The sequence below is a fragment of the Dipodomys ordii genome, unplaced genomic scaffold (assembly GCF_000151885.1).
Source record: "Dipodomys ordii isolate 6190 unplaced genomic scaffold, Dord_2.0 Scaffold9, whole genome shotgun sequence".
NCBI classification, from domain to species: Eukaryota; Metazoa; Chordata; class Mammalia; order Rodentia; family Heteromyidae; genus Dipodomys; species Dipodomys ordii.
In genome coordinates, this window is record NW_012267225.1 from 7,676,504 (window position 1) to 7,694,929 (window position 18,426).

Genomic DNA, 18,426 nt, shown 5'->3' on the forward strand with positions numbered 1-18,426 from the left:
GGGACCCTGGAATGCCATCTTTATGAGGAAATCGTTACTGTGCAGAATGAGGGATTTTCTTTAAAAGTTAGTTCATTTGAAGACTACGGACATTCGAGGATTTCCTCAGCTACCTGTTTTCTCTCCATATTTGGTACATCATGGCCTAACTTCAGACCTTGACCGCACACCTTGCCCCAGGAAGGACACGTCCTATTTACGACCCACAATCCCACATGCCACCCAGGCACAGCCATGAAACGGAGTTGGCTTCTCCATGGATCTAACACCCAAGTGCTGGGCAGAAATGCCACTAGCAAGGTGACGGTGACGGTGGATGGTGATGTCACCTTTTCACAACACATCAGGCATTCACGAAATAATTCCTGAACCATCCAACTGCTCCCATTTATATAATCTCCAGAATCATCCAACTGCTCCCATTTACATAAGCTCCCTGCTTGGGCAGAGGTGAGAAATCAAAGTTCCCTTCACTGTGTGTGTTCCCAACATGCAAGGTCATCTTTCCAACCACCATGCACAGACACAAACAAGAATGGAGGTGGCATACTCACCCAGAGAATAGGAGCACTAGAAAAACCTAAACATTTCCCCGGGAGAACAAGTAAATGAAAACAAAAAGTTCAATTTTCCTAGATAAGACTTTCACAGTCAAGTGTAACGTATTTTCCTTGTAATGTGCGTTTGTGAGGTTGAAAAGAGATTTGTTTCCTGCCCATGAAAAATACCAAGTGACAATGTTCTAAGGGGAAGCACTCATCCAGCAGCATTGTTTTCACAGACTGCTTCCTTACATGGAAAACTCCTTTGTGTAACTATTTAAAGATAATTAAAAAGAAAAAGAAGGGCTGGGAAGTTGGCTCAGTGGTAGAGTGCTTGCCTCGCATGCATGAGGCCCTGGGTTCGATTCCTCAGCAGAAAAAGCCAGAAGTGGTGCTGTGGCTCAAGTGGTAGAGTGCTCACCTTGAGCTGAAGAACTGAGGGACAGCGCCCAGGCCCAGAGTTCAAGCCCCCAAGACTGCCAAAAAAAAAAAAGAAAGAAAAAAGAAAACTATCTACCATCCATCCGCAGGAGCACAATTTAGATACTGGGGTGCACTTGGAAAATTTAACTTCAGGTCATAGATCTCAACTTATTTGATGGAGTAGATTTGTAAGTTGTTTCCAGACGGAAAGGGACAGGCAGCGTAGATTAGGTGAGAAGAGCATGCTGTCTGGAACATAAGGACTCCGGGATGGAAATACACAGCATCCGTGAGACTATTCTAAGAAAATGATGATACTCTTGATGTTGGGTCATGTGGCTCCAAGTTGTAGCAAATGAAGAGAGCAAAATAAGAGGGATGAGCTGGATTTGAGAAACACTGAGCCATTTCCTGGGGGCCATTAATAACTCACAAAAGCAAACACAAGCCCTCTCTTCCCTGTGGTGTCCTGCTCTGACTGGTTTTGTTTTAGGGTTCTGGTGGTGCGAACTCAGAACCTGGGACCTACTGTGCAGGCAAAAATCCACTCAGACATGCCTCTCACACCCCACTCCTCATGCATTTACTTGGTGATTCTGAAGAGTGTCTCTCGCTTTTTGCCTAGGACCACAATCATCCTACGTCATTGCACTTCCCACCAGAGCAAAGATGACACAACATGTATGCATGGTCGCACCCAGCCAGCTTGTCTCTGTTGGGATCTTGCAAACGCTTTTGCTTGGGCTATCCTGTACTTCAACATGGTCTTCCCATCTTCCCCATCAATTAGACTGCTGAGTAGCTAGGATTATAGGCATGAGTCCCTCCCAGCCTCAGTGGGGATTTGAGTGTTTTAACAGATCCCTGGTTCTTTTATATTGAGATAGGAAATGGGTGTCTATCATGATAGGGGTAAGTTACATTGAGCAAAGAAGAGCTTTGTAAAGTGAGCTTTATTTTAAAAAAAAATGATGAAGCTGGGCGCTGGTGGCTCATGCCTGAATCCTAGCTACTCAGGAGGCTGAGATCCAAGGATCGCGGTTCAAAGCCAGCCCAGGCAAGAATGTTCGTGAGACTCTTATCTCCAGTAAACCACCAAAAAACTGGAAGTGGCACTGTGGCTCAAGTGGTAGAGCATTTGCCTTGAGCTGAAGAGTTCAGGGACAGCACCCAGGCCCACAGTTCAAGCCCCACAACTGACAAAAAAAAATGAATAAGGATGTTTCCTTTTTCTGTTACTGAACACCTTACTGTCAGTAAATATCAAGGTCAGGGCCAAGCAGATGCTGGGGTCCCCGGTCACCAAGAGAATGCTGCAAACTTTGTCTAACCACAGTGTCAGAAAGCATGCCACTGGGACTGTCCTATGCCCAGCTCAAGTTCAAGCTCATGGTTTACTGAGCCCCAGGTATCAGTGAAATGGAGAAAAGAAAGAAGGTGAGAAAGTTAGTTAAATAGTTTAATCAGAGCAGTTTTACAATTCTAAAATTAACAAGCAGACCAGTAATAAAAGAGCTCCAATGTTCGCAAAATGATTTTGCTTCCATTCTGAATCTGTCTTTTTAAATTGTAAAGATTAACGTTACATTTAAAAGGACTCAAAATGGAGGGGGGGGGAAAAGAGAGAGAGAGAAATGGAGCAATTTCGATAATCATTCATGATTCATGATGCAACTGATGAAATCCCTGAACGACTATTGCTTCAACTTTGATATCAAAGGAAAAAAAAAAGGGAAAAAAAGAAAGAAAGAAAAATCGGGGGAGGAGCTCTCCCCACTGATAGGAGGTGGCCAAAAGAAAGAGGGTCACCCAAGACCACGCTCAGGTGCACAAGGTGTCACGTGATTGGATAATGACATTGGCTCCGAGAATACAAATGAACCCACGGCACGCAATCACTAGAATGATCATGAACATTCTCTTACGTTGCTCAACCTGCTTCTGAAGGTTTCTTGGTTCGGTTAAACTTGCATAATACACATGCAATGAGTTATTTCTCTTGAAAGTGTGCGTGTGGTTGTTTGGTTTCTGTTGTTTTTGATTTTTTTTGCAGTCATTTTTTTCTTTTTGTTGTTGTTGTTGCTGCTGTTGTTACTGTTGATTTCATACAAAGATTTCAGGAAGCTGCTTTCAGAGTGTTATCAAAATAAAGAGCAGGAGCAGATGGGGGAGGGCAGATATGAAGTCGCTGAACAGAAGAGCCTCCTTCCATCCCGACACATACCACCGCCTTTTGGAAAAAAAGGTGCAAAAGGCTTTGCTTACCTTCCCCCACCAAAGGAAAAAAAAAGAAAGGAAAAAAAACCACTCACAAAAACCAATCTAAGTGAAAAAACAAAGGCTGACATAAAGAAAATAAAAGGTGTCTGTTCATGCACATATCTTCTGCATAGCTCAACCCACATATAGTAAGGCACTATTCTCCTTCACAGATGCTGTCTGTCCACGGCCCTCTGATGAGTGCCACAGTGCTCGGGACCCTTACACAGTTCCTTTCCGGATGGTGAAATGAAGAGGCCGGGTGAGTGTGGCTGTCACGCTGGGCTGGAAAGGTCCCTGGGGAAGACCTCAGTCCCAGGAGCCTCCCAGGTCCCTGGTGGGGGAGACTGTCTGGGCGTGGGACGGTCCACCGTGGTTCTCTTCCCAGAGTTCCTATGTAGTCCATGTATGGATTTAGATTCTTCTTCGGTCTTTGTTTCTCAAAGAAAATACACGAGGTGGTGGGAAAAAAACAGCCAAGTCCTCAGAGATTGACTCTGATGCTCCCAGAAAGCACAGACCACTGGCAAATAACAGAATCAGCAAGATGTTTCCAAGGGGGAGGGAGGGAGGGAGGGAAGGAAGAAGGAAGAAGGAGGAAGGAAGGAAGGAAGGAAGGAAGGAAGGAAGGAAGGAAGGAAGGAAGGAAGGGAAAAAGAGTTCTGTTTGGAGTTTCAAAGTGGTCAAGGTAGATTTTTAATTTAGCTGGTCTTCATATTGTTTCCGGAAGCAATCTCCAGCTGGGAAAAACTCCCAACATCTCTCTTGATACATCTTCCAGACGTACGATTCCTGCAAACAGCAAAGGAAAGTTTGTCCATTACCACAAAAATAGGAGAGAAAGAGACTCAACTTTATGGTGATCATATGTAACTGGAAAAGGCTAATTCAGCCAATTCCAAGCTGACATCACAGAAATCGTTGTCTCCTAGTAACAAACATGTGTAAACATTCAACTTGCCCATGACAGAAATAATGTCAAAAATGGGTTTGTTTCATGTGGTTTCCAGGAGTCTCTTCAAATATTATTAATATATCCTTCTTCAACTTCACACTATTAAAACATTTGTGGTGAGCAAGGGAACTACTCAATAGCTTGAAAGCCCCAGCCCTGTAATATTTAGTCATGGTGAATAGACCACAATGAGTGGATGCTCATTTGAAACCATCAGCTATCTGATTAAGCAATCGAGGACATTAGAATTAGAAACACGAAATGTTCTTGTAATGGGGAAGGGTGGGGCAAACCTCCAGCCCACCATTTTCAGCTAATGAAAGCTTATTTTGAAATGTGAAATTTGAATTTTACTGATCCAAAGAAGGCAATGCCTTCCACACTCATTCAAGATAACAGGAATTTTGTGCCAAGACATCACAGCTAACATCTTTAAGTGACCCCTCTTGGCTAGTGTGGCTCACTCCATTCCAGTGAGTTTGGCATTTCTTCCTGTCATTCTCCCTGAGGATGGGGTATAGAAACAGAATACTTTACCTGACCTGTGTGTTCTGTTTCATCTTTGTTTATGAGATACATCAGAAAAAACCTATGGACATAGAGAAACAGGAATAGACCACATCAAGTATTAGTATTAACAGCCAGGAACTTTTTCCAATATATATTGCATTCCATTGTAGGTCCAGAGAAAACACCACACAGTATGTTCACAAAAAAAATTTAATTTAATTTAAAACAGCATGTTCACAAACAATAAAATTAAATTAAATTAAAAAAAAAGAAGACACCACAAATACTTACTTTGGAAAAATAATCACAGTGCACCACAAAGAGTTAAGGGTAGCTTAGGACATAGCTGTCCACTTTGCTCCCCTCCTTTCCTTTTCTTTCTTTCTCCCTTTCTCTCTCTCTTCTATGGGTATTGAGGCTTGAACTTAGGGCCTGGGCACTACTGTCCCTGAGCTTTTACACTAAGCCACAGCTTCACTTTCAGCCTTATTTTTTTGCTATTTAATTGGAGTCTGATGAAGCTTTCTGCTTGGGCCGGTGTTGACTCACCATCCTCACATCTCAGTCTTTCCAGTCCCTACAAGTACAGGTGTGAGTCGTGGCTTTGTGACACGGCTTTTCTAATGTGATACCCAATTTTACCCTTGAAGCATGTTAGCTGAAGGTAAGCAATGTATACAGTTTTGCCAGGACCAAATCAACACTTTCAAATTGTAAATGATGACTAGCTTCAGAAGATGCTCCAATTTACCAATCAGTTCAATTGACTGTTCCACCAATTTTACGTCCCCCTGCAATGTTATTCAACATTGCTTGTCTATTTGGTGCTAAATGTGGGTCAGAAACTAAGACTAGTATTTTACCAAACTAGAGATGGGGTTAGCCCAGGAAATGGCAAGAGTTCTCTCTTTGTTTTTTTTTTTTAATACAACTTTTAACTAAGTTTCTAACAGTGCCTCAAGAGTTTTCTAAATCTCAGGTGGAGTGAGAGAGAGAAAAAGGAATAAAGATTCACGGGTCTCCAAGGATTCCTGATTGAAATAGGAGCACACCCAAGACTCCCCAAAAGGCTCTGTGGAGAAGATTCTGGGGTCTTCTACTCCACTTCCTCCAAAAGAATTGCTCACTTCCAGAGCCAGTCTCATCCAGGTGTGGAGAGGAGCACTCCCCAAAGCCTTTGAGACATGGTGCAGAGCGAGTCTCTGGGAGGAGTGGGCCTCTGGGAGGAGCCGGCTGGGCAAGGGGCAGGGGTTCTGAGACAGGCACTCACAGGTAATTGGCCAAGTTGTGCTCCTGTAATGTGTGGGTTTCGAAGCCATGTGGCACTGTGTCGAAGTAATCGTTGCCAATGCCGCAGATAAAGCACTTGGTCTGGAAGACAGAGGGAAAACAGCCAAGTGTCCGGGAGGCCAGGGGTCAAAACGGAGGGAGCACAGGGGCGGCCAGCCACCGGCAGCTCTCGGTCCTCTCCGGGCACACGCGCGCGCTTCTCACGCCTCTGAATGCACACGTCACAGCCGCCCCGCCTGCACCTCAGCTGCACATGTTGGTTACATGGCCTGGGTGCCAACAGGAGGCCAGACCGGACGTGAGGTGCTAAGCTGCAGTGACTCCTCCTCATTTCTGTGGCCTGTCTGCCTGCGTCCTCACCTGAGCTCCCTACCTCCTCATATAACGTCCCCACAGGACAGAAAACCGGCACCAGGCAGCCCCTTGATCCATCACCATTCAGCGAGGGCGTGTCTGCTCTGTGCCAGGTATGTAATTCCCCACGGGCCTGTCCACGCCCTGCTTCCCGGCTGAGTGTTTCCCCCCTCCCGAGTGTCTCCCACACCTCTCTACAAGGCGACTGCTATAGAGCACCTGCTTAGTTCTGCCAAGGCGGGCCTGATCCTCAACTGAGGGGACGCAGACACTCCACCTCCCACCGGGGTCTGACACTCGGAATGACCATGCATCCTCTCAGATGGGGAGCCCGGCACTGCCCAGGGGACACTCACCTCCATGTCCTCCTTGACCTGCTCCTGCTGGTCTCTCAGCTCTCCAAAAGCATCGATGATTAAACCTGGGGTTAAACAGACACAATAAAAGCTTTGTCCAACAGAGACATGTAGTTCAATTCACAGCTCCTTGGCTATTCTGTGGGAGGAAAGGGAAAACACACGATCATGATGGCAGATGTTCAAAATGTGGTAGAGTGCAAGACCACATCTGATATGCCTATCAGGAAACTCTCTCTCTCCCTTCTATCCTTCCTTCCCTCCCTCCCTTCCTCTCTCTCTGAGCAGAAGTGCATGCATGCAGTAACTAGGATGAATACTCATTCGAACAGCAAGAGAACCTGGCAGTCAGTTTAGCCTCCATGGGTGTATGGTATATCTCTATTTGCCTCTTGCTGAGGAAGAGCCATTGAGTAAAACACAGACAACTCCACCAAGGTTCTCAAGTATTAACTTGAAAATAAAGTTGTGCGCTGGTGGCTCACACTTGTAATCTTGACTACTCAGGAGGCTGAGAGCTGAGGATCGAGGTTCTTAAAGCTAGCCCAGGTAGGAGTCTATAAGATTCTTATCTGCAATTAACCACCAGAAAGCCAGAAGTGCAGCTGTAGCTTGCATGGAAAAGTACTAGCCTTGACTGGAAAAAGACAAGCAAAAGCACGAGGCCGAGTTCAAGCTCCAGCACTGGCACGAAAAGAGAAAAGAAAAGAGAGAACAAACTAAAAGTTGTACCATATCAATTAAGTCTTCTGCATCAAACCACTTTCCTACAAGGTCCCCATAAACCATATAGTTTTATACAGTGTGGCAACTCGAAACTACATGGAGCTGTTCGGCTTCCGCCTCCTCTGTCTCCTGGGAGGAGTCTGCACACACTTCCTGCCAAGCGCTTTCTGACTTTGCTCTCTTCTGGAACAATTTACCGTTATACTCCATACATATGAAGATGTGTTCCTGCACCTTGCCAAAACAATAGCACCAGTGTATGCTTCTGGAACTTAAAGTATAATATCACATTGACAGATAGCTCATCCAAACCTGGATGGAGGTATTAACAGAAAAAAATCAACAGGGGTGGTGTATCTGCGGTGAAAGGAAGGCCACGCCGCTGAAGTGGGCCTTGCAGTTTCAAGCAAGGACCTGGAATCCAGACGAACCGGACTAGATCAGATTCACATTCCAGACAGCATTGCGCAGTTGTGAACTCTGGCCATGTCACTCAGACATGCTTCCACACTTACTCCCTACAGCTGACTCAAAGGAGGTACTCAACAATGGCTGTGGTGTAACAGTCCAAGATGTGCTAATTATGTGCTAATTATATAATTACATACCACACACACACACACACACACACACACACACACACACACACATACATCTCCTCTATGTGATAGATCCATAAGGCTAAATGGTTTTTCTCCCCTTAAAAACTCATAAACCCATTAAGTGGTAGGGTTGGAATTCAGGCCAATAAAATCGTTCCTGGATAAAAGCAAGAGACCATTAAAAAAAGCATCCAGTGCCACCCATCCCAGGCCCACACACCATCATTTCCCCCTCTACAGAGAAGGAAGGGCTTTCTGGGATCTTAGCTGGAAACACAGGACACTGGGGTCCCACCCCGGGTACTGGCTCCAACAAGTGGCTGAGCTCTAGAAGCCTGGGGACAGTGCCATGGCTCACCTTGTATGATGGCCAGGAGGATGACGATGACGAAGAAGAAGAAGGTGATGTCGAAGATGATTCTGTAGATCTCATACTCGTCACCTGCAGGGTCCTCAATTTCATCACCAATGCCCCCTCCGGCACGGACCCCCACGTACATGTGGAACATGTAACACTGGAAAAGAGGGGCACAGATACTCCTCACAGTCACCCCCCACCCACCATGCAGGCCATGCTGCCCCCAGAGCCCCGACCCGTCCCCACGCTGAAAACGCGTGTTGTCTTTCTGTGCGAAACCTTGTCGATATAAAGGATGGTGCAGGCAGTGATGATTCCATGGCGTAACCCTTTAATGAACAAGTTCCTTACATGAATCCCAGGAAGGGAGAGACAGGAATGTTGGGTGGATGCAGTCGTAATACTAGCGAAGATGTGTGTGAAAATGCAGGTCGGGAACGTGAGGGGGAACGGCAGAGACCCTGGACACTGGTCAGGATGCATTTCTACACTCATGGACGTGTTGTGTTGACATGTTTCCCCCGCCCCTTGGCACAACTGTTTTCAGACTGGGCAAATGGAAGTCCTCGTGCGTGTGATGCAAGCCTGTCACCGCCTTTTAATCAAAGCCCACACTGCGCTGTCTGCTTCGTGCCCTTGGCTGCACTCCAAGAAAACGAAACATACTTCATGAGCATCCTGGCGGGCAAGCCCCCCATGATAATGAGGAACGATCACTTCAGAGGGTACACATGTGTACCTCATTGTACTGTCCAGTTTATTCTGACCAAGGGAAATGGAAACAAAAGCCTGGTGCAGTAAAAAGTGGCACCGGAGAAACCAAATCAGAACAAAAGCAGAGCACAGCTCTCAATAACCTTCGTCCAATCTATCATACACAGAACAAGGTGCTAGAATGGTCTACTTTTTACCTCTGCAATAAACACGACAGAGAAGATAAAGGATGAGGAGACAGCAGCTCAGAGCATAAACCTCCCCCCCCCCGGGGGGGGCGCAGTGGGCAGCCATGATGGCGGCCATCGCTCCATGCAGAGAAAGGAAGCTCCCCTTCCCCCCCCCCCACAAAGTGCCTTTGGGGCCAGACTCTCAGCCTTGGCCATGCTGGCCTCTGGGGTTGGGGTGTTCTTTTTGAAGGGAAGGTCATCTTGTGTGTGGTGGATTTTTAGGGTTCTTTGATCTCACTCCATAGATGCTGATGGCACCCATACCACAGCAACCATTTTTTACAAATAATGTCCCCCTGGGAACAGAGTGGTGCTGGTTTGAGCGCAAGGGGTACAGAAGATCCAGTGTTTTATTCCTAGTCAAGATAGGCCTCAATTCTCTACTTGAGCTCCCAGAAGTCGGCTCCATTCATCCCCACGGGGGTCACCCAAGCCCTGCTCTTCACCACATCCTTCACGTCAACCATTCCTGGTCCTGGCTCTGCTTTAACCTTCTCTGAGACTCAATCTTGGCCAAAAAGCAGGGCAGAGGAGAGGGGAGAGAGCTAACTTGGTGGGGCATGTGTTTCTTCTCTGGAGCACCTCAAAGTCTCCCTGGGCCTCTCCTTTAGGGGCACGTGGGAGGAGACAGGGGACTGTAACCCCAGGGGGTTCACTGAGCTGCCCTGAGGTTCCACTCCTGCAGGGATGAACTTCCTGTACATGTCCAGTCCAACTCCCCAGCTACCCAGTTACCATCCTCTCTCTATCCTTCATCCACTCTGTCCTCCTGCACTCTCCGAGTGGAGAGGAGATAGGAAGGCCCCGGGTTAGTGAGATTCTCAGCTCAAAGCACCATCATCCAGGAAGGAATCCATGTGTGCATCACACAGCCCATAACTCTGCAGCCACAGCGCCACCTGCTGTCAGCCATGAAGTTTCTAATGATGAAAATGTTCCCTGGACCCCAAGGCCAAAGAGACAGACAGGGTTGCTAAGGAGACCAGCGCGGCGTCCACTCAACGCAGCGGGAGTGGGGACATGCACCTCAAGAGAGCCTGCCCACATCACAGGGAGCAGGGACTTCATCCTATGAAGAGGAACGATAACGAGAGGTGGTCACACAAAGATCTCACTCAATCATTCTCTCCATTTCTGTCTCTGGTGGTACTGAGGTTTGAACTCACGATCTCATTTTTCCAGGCAGGTGCTCAACTGCTGAGCTACACACCTCCAGTCTGTCGCTGGTTATTTTACCTGGACCACATCAAGACTGTGATCTGACTATTTTATGCCTCCTGTGATAACTTGAATGACAGGTGTGTATGCCCTCTTACTTGACTTCGTACTTTGAGATGAAGTTGCTGGATGTTTTTGTATGGGCTGCGCTGGAACTGTGATTGTCTTGATCTACAAACACTCATCTGACTAGAATGGCAGATGGCGCTGTGCCCAGCTATAGGCTGAGGAGCCAACTTGACAGCCAGGTTGGCCGTCTGAGTAGGCAGGATTACACATGTGAGCCACTGGTCATACAGCTCAAGGATTCTCCCTAAAGACCTAGACTGGAAAAGTTAACCTGGAATTTCCTGTCACGTCCTTCTTTAAACATTTTTTTTGTCAGTTGCAGGGCTTGAACTCTGGGCTGGGCGCTATCCCTGAGCCTTTCTGTGCTCAAGGCTAGCGCTCTACCATTTGACCAACAGTAGCGCCATTTCTGGTATTTGAGTTGTTCATGGGAGATAAGAGTTTCATGGGGACTTCTCTGCCCAGGCTGGCTTTGAACTGCAATCCTCAGATCTCAGCCTCCTGCAGCTAGGATTATAGCTGTGAGCCACTGGTGCTTAGCTAACTTGTGAGCTTTGTAAAGTAAATGATGCTCAGAGATTAGTGACAAGTCAGATGAGAAACGGATACAGGTGCCTCTTGGTGATGAGATAGTACACTCTGGGGTTTTTAATGGATAATGATCTGGCCGTAGGCTTGTCAGGACTCTCCTGGTACCAGACATCCTTGGGAATGAGTCATGGGCTAGACCGGTCCGTGTCTGAGAACCAAGTTTCCTCCTCTGTGAGGAAAATGTCAAGGAATGTCTTCATGGTGAGCCCAACCTCACACCGCTGAAGGCAGGGTGAGGGGTACTTAGCAGAGAGAGCAATGCTACCCCAGAGCTGGGCGTGTATGGTGTCACTCAAAAGGACCCTCAGAAATCTCTCAGGCTTGTAGAAAATCTGGATTCTAGCTTAACTCATTGTTCAGACTTTCAAGAGCCTATTTCCTTACCCTAGAGTGAGACAGATTTCTGTTTTCTTGGCTCACATCCCATCCATACACCAGGCAAACGACACTGTCGTCCTACCGCATTCCTTAATTCAAGTTCAAAATCAAGACTAATCACAGGACAAGAAAAAACTTGTTTTAGGCTCTTAAAAATGAAAGAAAATATACTGGGCCAGAAAAATAATTGAAATAAAAGATAACTGAGATAGAAAAAAGGTATTTTAAAAAATGAAAAGCCAAGTCAGGTAGCAGTGACTCCTACCTATAATCCTAGCGGCTCAGGAGGCTGGGATTCTTAGGTCTCAGGTCAAAGCCAGCTTGGGTGGGAAAATTTGTGAGATTCTTTTCGCCAAATAACCACCAAACAAAACAAAAATTTAAAAAACGCTTCCCTGGTCTACAATCCCACTTCCTATAATCCTATTATAATACTGCTTAGATGTTGCTTTTCCCACTAGAAAATAGTTTTCATGTCTCTCCCAGCATAGAAATGGAACTCATTTTATAAACAGTTGGCTTTTTATCTTACTGAACTGATCATTTGTCTTTTAAGACTTCGTTTGGTTATTCTTTTTCAAAAAAATAATTGTTATATATTCATGGATCCTATGGTGGGTTTTTTGCACTTAGGATTTATATCATTCATAGAAAGACTTTCTCTCATTTAAAAATGATCATTACTAAAAGGATTCCAACCTGTTGTGTTATTGAGTGAAATAACAAACTGGAGTCTAGTTTGCTCTTTCTCCCGGGAGCTTGTCTGGGACACCAGTACCTTTTTCTGCAATAAGTCCACTGTATGATTGCAAAAGTTTCTTTTGCTATATTTCCATGAGCATCTGCACCTGTTTCAAGACTGTACTCTGTCCCATTGTCTTGTCATTCTGTAGTACAAAACTGTCCTTTTTATAAGTCTTTACAATATTTGTATTTCTTTTATCATTCTTTTATAGAGTTATTTACTGTTCTTTATATTTGTGTTGGTTCTAGGAACTGAACTTAGGATCTGGACATAGTCCTTTAGTATTTTTTTCCACTCAATGCTAGCACTCTACCACTTGAGCCCCAGCTCTACTTGTGGTATTTTGGTGGTTAACTGGAGATAACTGTCTCATGGACTTTCCTGCCCGGGCTGGCTTCAAACCGTGATCCCTGCTCTGGATAGCTAGGAATACAGGCATGAGCCAGCAGTGCCCGACAATATGCTATTTATTTATTTAGAGAAAAATTAATCATAGCATTATACTAGCTTCACAGATTCTCCTCCAAACCCCTAATTATATAGGTTTCTTTTTCTATGACAAGTTCATTGAAGGAGTCAGCCTTTTCCAGCTCGTGGTGCATAATTTTGTCTAACCTTAAGTTTCCAACCTTAAGCTAAAATACCCACTATAAAAGAAGTAGTAGTTCTATTAATATATCTTTGGATTTTAGTAACTTTAGTTAAAGTCCTTACAACAAATAAGGACTTGTGATCCTCCTACCTCTATCTACTGAGTGCTGGTACTAAAACTGTGCATCACCACATCCGACTTGCTGATACATTTTAAGAGCGTATTAATGTCCTGTTGTGCACAGGATTTTCTGTTTTGCCTGTGTGGAGAGAAAAGTGCTTTGGTTGAAGACACAGGATAATTATTTCCTTCATGACAGCGGAGGTAATAAACTTACTGTTAGCATATCATCGCATTTCATATCTGGGGTGTCTCCATCTTCACTTTTGTTGTAGAACTTCCGGAAAAAATTGAATGCCACCACAGTGTAGAGGTACACAACAACAGCTAACAAGCCCACAGTCAGAACGAGCTGGAAAGCAATGCAACATGGGACCTGGCTTAGACATACAGGAAGTGGACGGGCATATCTGTCCCCTGGGTGGGAGTGAGCATGCTAATAAGGAGACATCTGACTTATGGCCTGGAAACAAACGGGACCCAAACCTTCATTATTTTTCATCTGTTGGGGTAATTTGGGCCCAGAATGGAAGAATTTATTTATGTATTCTCTTTATTCTATCACGTGGTCAATGCACTCATTTCATGTGAAATTTTACTACTAAACTGGCTAAGAAATGCACAGTAGAGCTTCTAGAGCATAAATAAATTATGATTTCATTTCACCTCCAAACCCAATTGGTAATATCAGTAGGCAGCTTACAACGTGCACTTTTCGATCTAGGATTGAAGACTGCATAGAGGACTCTTTCCTTTCCCATGAAGTGAATTTTCTGTAAATAATGTATATTCCTAAGAAAAATCCATCTCATTTTTTGTTAGGCTAATACCAGGGATAGTAAATTCTTTTCATCTTTTCCAAAGTCAGGGAACACAGCTAGTAATAATGTATGATATAAATTATTTTTAAATACTACATCGAAAAGCATTGCTTTGAAACACAAAATGACCAACCATTCCAGTGGAAAAAAACACGTTTAAGACCAATGCTATTTCTCAGTGTCCAACTAAGCATCATAGTTGAAAAGGCCTTCTGTAGTTATAAATAATATTTAATTTTAAACTATGCATTTTATAGAAAGATAACTATGATACATCTGACTTGAGTACTGGGTATATTTTTTTTTCTAAAAGTGACCTTTTTAAAAAATTATTTTATTGTAAAGGTGACCTTCTTTTAACCAAGTTAGTAAAAATAAAAATAAATATATTTCTGGCTCTATCATGGAACATCTCTATGTTCATTAAATCTTCACAGAATCACTTTAAAACTGTCCTGAGACAATTAGCACTCTACCACTTGAGCCACAGCACTCCTTCTGGAATTTCAGGTCTCCTAACAGATGACTTAATTCATTCCTGCAGGTGATGTGCAAGGTTTTGCACGTTTTACCTGTGTGGACTATTAAACCCTATATATTGCCGCAAATGAAATTTGATGCTTCAACAGGACAAGGAATCATCTTTTCAGAAGCTCAGAAACTGGCCACAGTGCCAGATCCTTTGTGTAGAAATACACAATAGATTCAGTAACGCCACTTCTTTATATAAGCACAGAACCTGAGCCTCTGGCATGGGAAAACCTTGGGCGCTATGATGCCACGACCTGCCAGGAAGGCCATCCTCATACTTAGAACCTAAAGTCACTTGGAAGCTACATACTGAAGTCAGAACCCAAGGACCTCGAGGAGGTGAGCAACATGGCAGACATAGCGCAGATCTCTAAGCAACAGAGATCTTAACGGTTACTAGGCTAGGAGACTCTGGACACAAAGGCTCATGGATGCCAATAAGTGGTGGCAAATGTGTTACCACCCTGTGGGCAAATGAATGAATAAGTGTGTGCCCTTGCTTGGGTCTGATAACAAGGAAAGCCTGAACTCAGAAGCACTGATTTCTGTCAGCACATCAACTATCTGGCCCTTGAACCCTTTCCCTCCAACCTCGTATGACTTTGAAATTTTATCTGTTTTTTTATTGTTGTTATTGTTCAATTTAAATACATATCCTTTAGTATATTTAAATTTACATATAGTTTACTTCACTATATGTAAATGTAAATATATTTTAAATATCACATTGAGTGAAACTGAGGCATCTTATGCTTTATGACTAACACAAGAAGCTCATCAAGACGCCATGATGTTTTTTGGCTCCTCATTGTATGAAATGGAGTAAACCATGGTTCGTTAGGAACTAAATAGTACCTAATTTCCTCAGTGCTTAATAGGTGTGGTTGTAAGTCCTCTAGATCTACCTTCATTTAATTTTCACCAAAATCTAATGGAGTAATTTGTTTGGTGTGTATGTGTGCCGGTACTGGGACTTTAACTCAGGGCTTGGGTGCTGTCCCTTAATAGTTTTTCCTCAGGTCTGGCACTCTACCACTTGAGCCACACCTCCTTTCCAGCTTTCTGCTGCCTAACTAGAGATAAATGCTGCATGTACTTTTCCTACCTGGGCTGACTTCAAACTTCGATCCTCAGATCTCAGCCTCCTGAGTAGCTAGGATTACAAGGGTGAGCCCCTGACACTCAGCCTTTGGTTATTTTTAATGAGTAAAATAAGAGAACTGAGATCTGGAAATGTTAATATGCCTAACCAAAGTCACACAACTAACTGATCAAATCAAGACTAGAAATCCGGTCTCCAGGCTCCAAAACAAATCCCTATGGCTTGGAAAAGAAAGGATTCTCCCCTCCAGTTTGCACAAGGAAAGAAAAGGCTCAACCTACCTGTTTGCCATTGTGAGTCACAGAGGAGAGGATGGTTCTCAGGGTCTTGAAGCCCATAGCAATGTCGAGAAGATGAGCAGCAAAAAAAAAGTTGTTGTAGTGTCCAAGAACGGACATAGTCATATACCAGGCCAGGTAGAGGAAGGACTGTCCGGACAGAATGGGGAGAGAAGGTCAGAAAACACAGCATGGGCTGCTGTCCAGCTACTCACTTGTTTATGTCGCTTTCTTAATCTGTGGCTTTACCTGTGCATGCTCTCTTTGCTATTTTCTTTACTGAGATGGTTGTGCAAAGTTCTGAGTTATTTGTCTTCTCTCATTTACCCTCCCATGGAGAGAACTTTACTGAATTACTTCCAGGAAGCAGGGTTTCTCAGCCTCAGCACTACTGATATTGTGGATCTGATCATTCTTTCCTGTGGAATCTGTGCCCTGTGGCTCAGGGGCAGTTAGCAGCACCCCTAGATGCAGACAGCACCCAGCTGAGGCCACCAAAAATGCCTCCAGAGACAGCCAACCATCTCTCCTGGTGGGAGGGGGGAGGAGGAGGGCAACACTGACCCCAGTGGAGAACCCTCCTCTCCGGTCCACCAAAGAACCAACCACCTTTCCTTCACTCCGCCCACTCCTCCCCTCCTTTCTTTTTCCTTTGATTGGTGTTACTGGAGATCGACCAGTTCCAAGAGATGACAGAGGAGTTTTGTTTTCATTCTTGCAACCTAAGTTTAAGTCATAAGCTTGGGCATTTCCTCTTCCTTCAGCCTGTAGTTCCTGCCTTTGACCTTTTCCAACCTAACTTTGATCTTACTTCCCTTCTGTCTTTGCCAATATTGGATTACACTTCCATACTACAAGTTATTCTCTTTTGCTGATATGAAATTTAACTGAATATCCTGTATTCCATCAGACAACCCTAAATATGTTTCAGACAGAACCATACTGTTGAGTGAATATAGTATGTGTGGAGAAGGGACTGGCCGAACAGAAGCCATAAAAACACTCCAAGTGGCTCACAGGCTAAAAAGGTCTTTAAAAGATGTTTGGAGCCAGGGGCTGTGGCTCACACTTGTATTCCAGCCTACTCAGGAGGCAGAGATTTGAGGAGCCTGTTGTGAAGCCAGCCTGGGCAGACACATCCATGAGACTCTTATGTTCAATGAATTAAAAAAGCTGCGAGAAGAAGTATGGGCCAAGTGACAGAGTGCCAACTTTGAGTGAAAAAGCCAAGCAAGAATGTAAGGTCCTGACTTCAAGCCCCAGGACTGGCACCAAAAAAAGAGAGAGAGAGAGAGAGAGAAAAAGGAAAAAGGTAAAGAGAGGAAGAAAGAGAAAAACAAAAGAAATAGACTGAGATAGAAATGGCTTACATTGTCTGTGAAAACAACTCCCAGTTTCCACATCTGATACTTCACATCAATGGAGTTCAGCCTGGAATAACAAAGGGAAAAGAGGGGGCAGGGAAGGAGAAGAAGTAAATGCAAATTTTCTGGGAGAATTCCCACCTCTGCATCCCCCGTGTTAGGCTAGAAAGCTGCTCAGGAGACCAGCTCTGTGCCTGGTTCAATGGAAAAGCAGAGAGTAGCTCTGAGGGCATACGCCAGTCCTCTTTCATTAGAGAATATACCTCCCTACAGAAATATATAGTTTGACATAGCAATCATCACATCCCTGAGATTATAATTGTACAGATGATCTGGAGATGTAGCTCAGTATTGCATAATGTAATATATAATAATATACATTTCATATATAATGTATGTATTATATGAATAAATGCAATATAATATAACAGTAACATACAATGTACTATATATGTATAATAAAATGTATATTGTATAGTTTTAATCAACTGAATCTCATTTATATGTGTATATATATGTATTACTTATGAATATTGTTGCATGGAGAGAGAAAAGGGATGAATCTGATCTCAGAGAAACTCAATTTAACTGGTTGACACCCTTCTAGTTACAGTCTTATCCCAGGGAAGTGAACTTTCCAAGTAGCCTAAGCTACACAGAAAGACTCTATCTCAGCAGCAAAGAAAGGGGGAAAAAAATCCCTTAATTCCAGTTCCTGGTCTACATAGGGGCAGGGAGGCATCCTGCGTGGTCTGTTGGGTCCTGCAACACTCAGAGGGGGAAACAAGACCCTCGGGGGGCTTCTCCTCCCCAGCCCCTCATCCGCAGCCACCTCCCACACTCACACGGCCGACAGGGAGCTGTCTTTCTTGGGCTTCTTCTTTTCCCTAGCATCGCTGAAGTCCAATGCTGCCTTGTCCATACCCAGCAGCTCGCTGATCCTGTCCCGGCCGTAGAACTCCCCATACTTATCCATAACCTGTGGCAGGGGTAAAGGCACCACACTGGCCTCAGGCCTCAATACCATCCACACACCCACGTGGGGAGCATTCCGCTCTGCAGCTAAGCCAGTGCACAGACTGTGACAGAACGCACCCAGGGGTGCCCTCCCTCATGCCGGGTTCTTCTGCTCATATCGGGCCTGCCACTGGGCACGCATGCTCGGTTAGGTGCACTACTACATTCAAGGGAGACTCCTCTGTGACCCCCATGACCCCTCAAGTCAAAGTTCAATCTCAGAACTCAGCAGGTGCCACGGGCATGGCAGGGTCCCCATCCGCACCCCCTGCCTCCCACCC

The 18,426-nt window shown here is 44.7% G+C and overlaps 1 protein-coding gene across 1 annotated transcript in view; it reads right to left on the minus strand.

Moving 5' to 3' along the window:
• Window positions 1-2,472: 2,472 nt before the first annotated feature.
• Ryr2 (ryanodine receptor 2 (cardiac)) overlaps window positions 2,473-18,426 on the minus strand; it is a 294,371-nt gene continuing 278,417 nt past the window's right edge. The window contains exons 98-106 of the mRNA XM_013009227.1: window positions 17,974-18,107; window positions 17,135-17,195; window positions 15,768-15,914; window positions 13,250-13,384; window positions 8,376-8,532; window positions 6,690-6,754; window positions 5,960-6,060; window positions 4,717-4,768; window positions 2,473-4,016 (exon numbers count right to left, since the gene is read on the minus strand). Of these exons, the coding sequence (XP_012864681.1) occupies window positions 3,921-4,016; window positions 4,717-4,768; window positions 5,960-6,060; window positions 6,690-6,754; window positions 8,376-8,532; window positions 13,250-13,384; window positions 15,768-15,914; window positions 17,135-17,195; window positions 17,974-18,107 (948 nt within the window). The 3' untranslated portion in view covers window positions 2,473-3,920. The remainder of the gene's footprint in view (window positions 4,017-4,716; window positions 4,769-5,959; window positions 6,061-6,689; window positions 6,755-8,375; window positions 8,533-13,249; window positions 13,385-15,767; window positions 15,915-17,134; window positions 17,196-17,973; window positions 18,108-18,426) is intronic.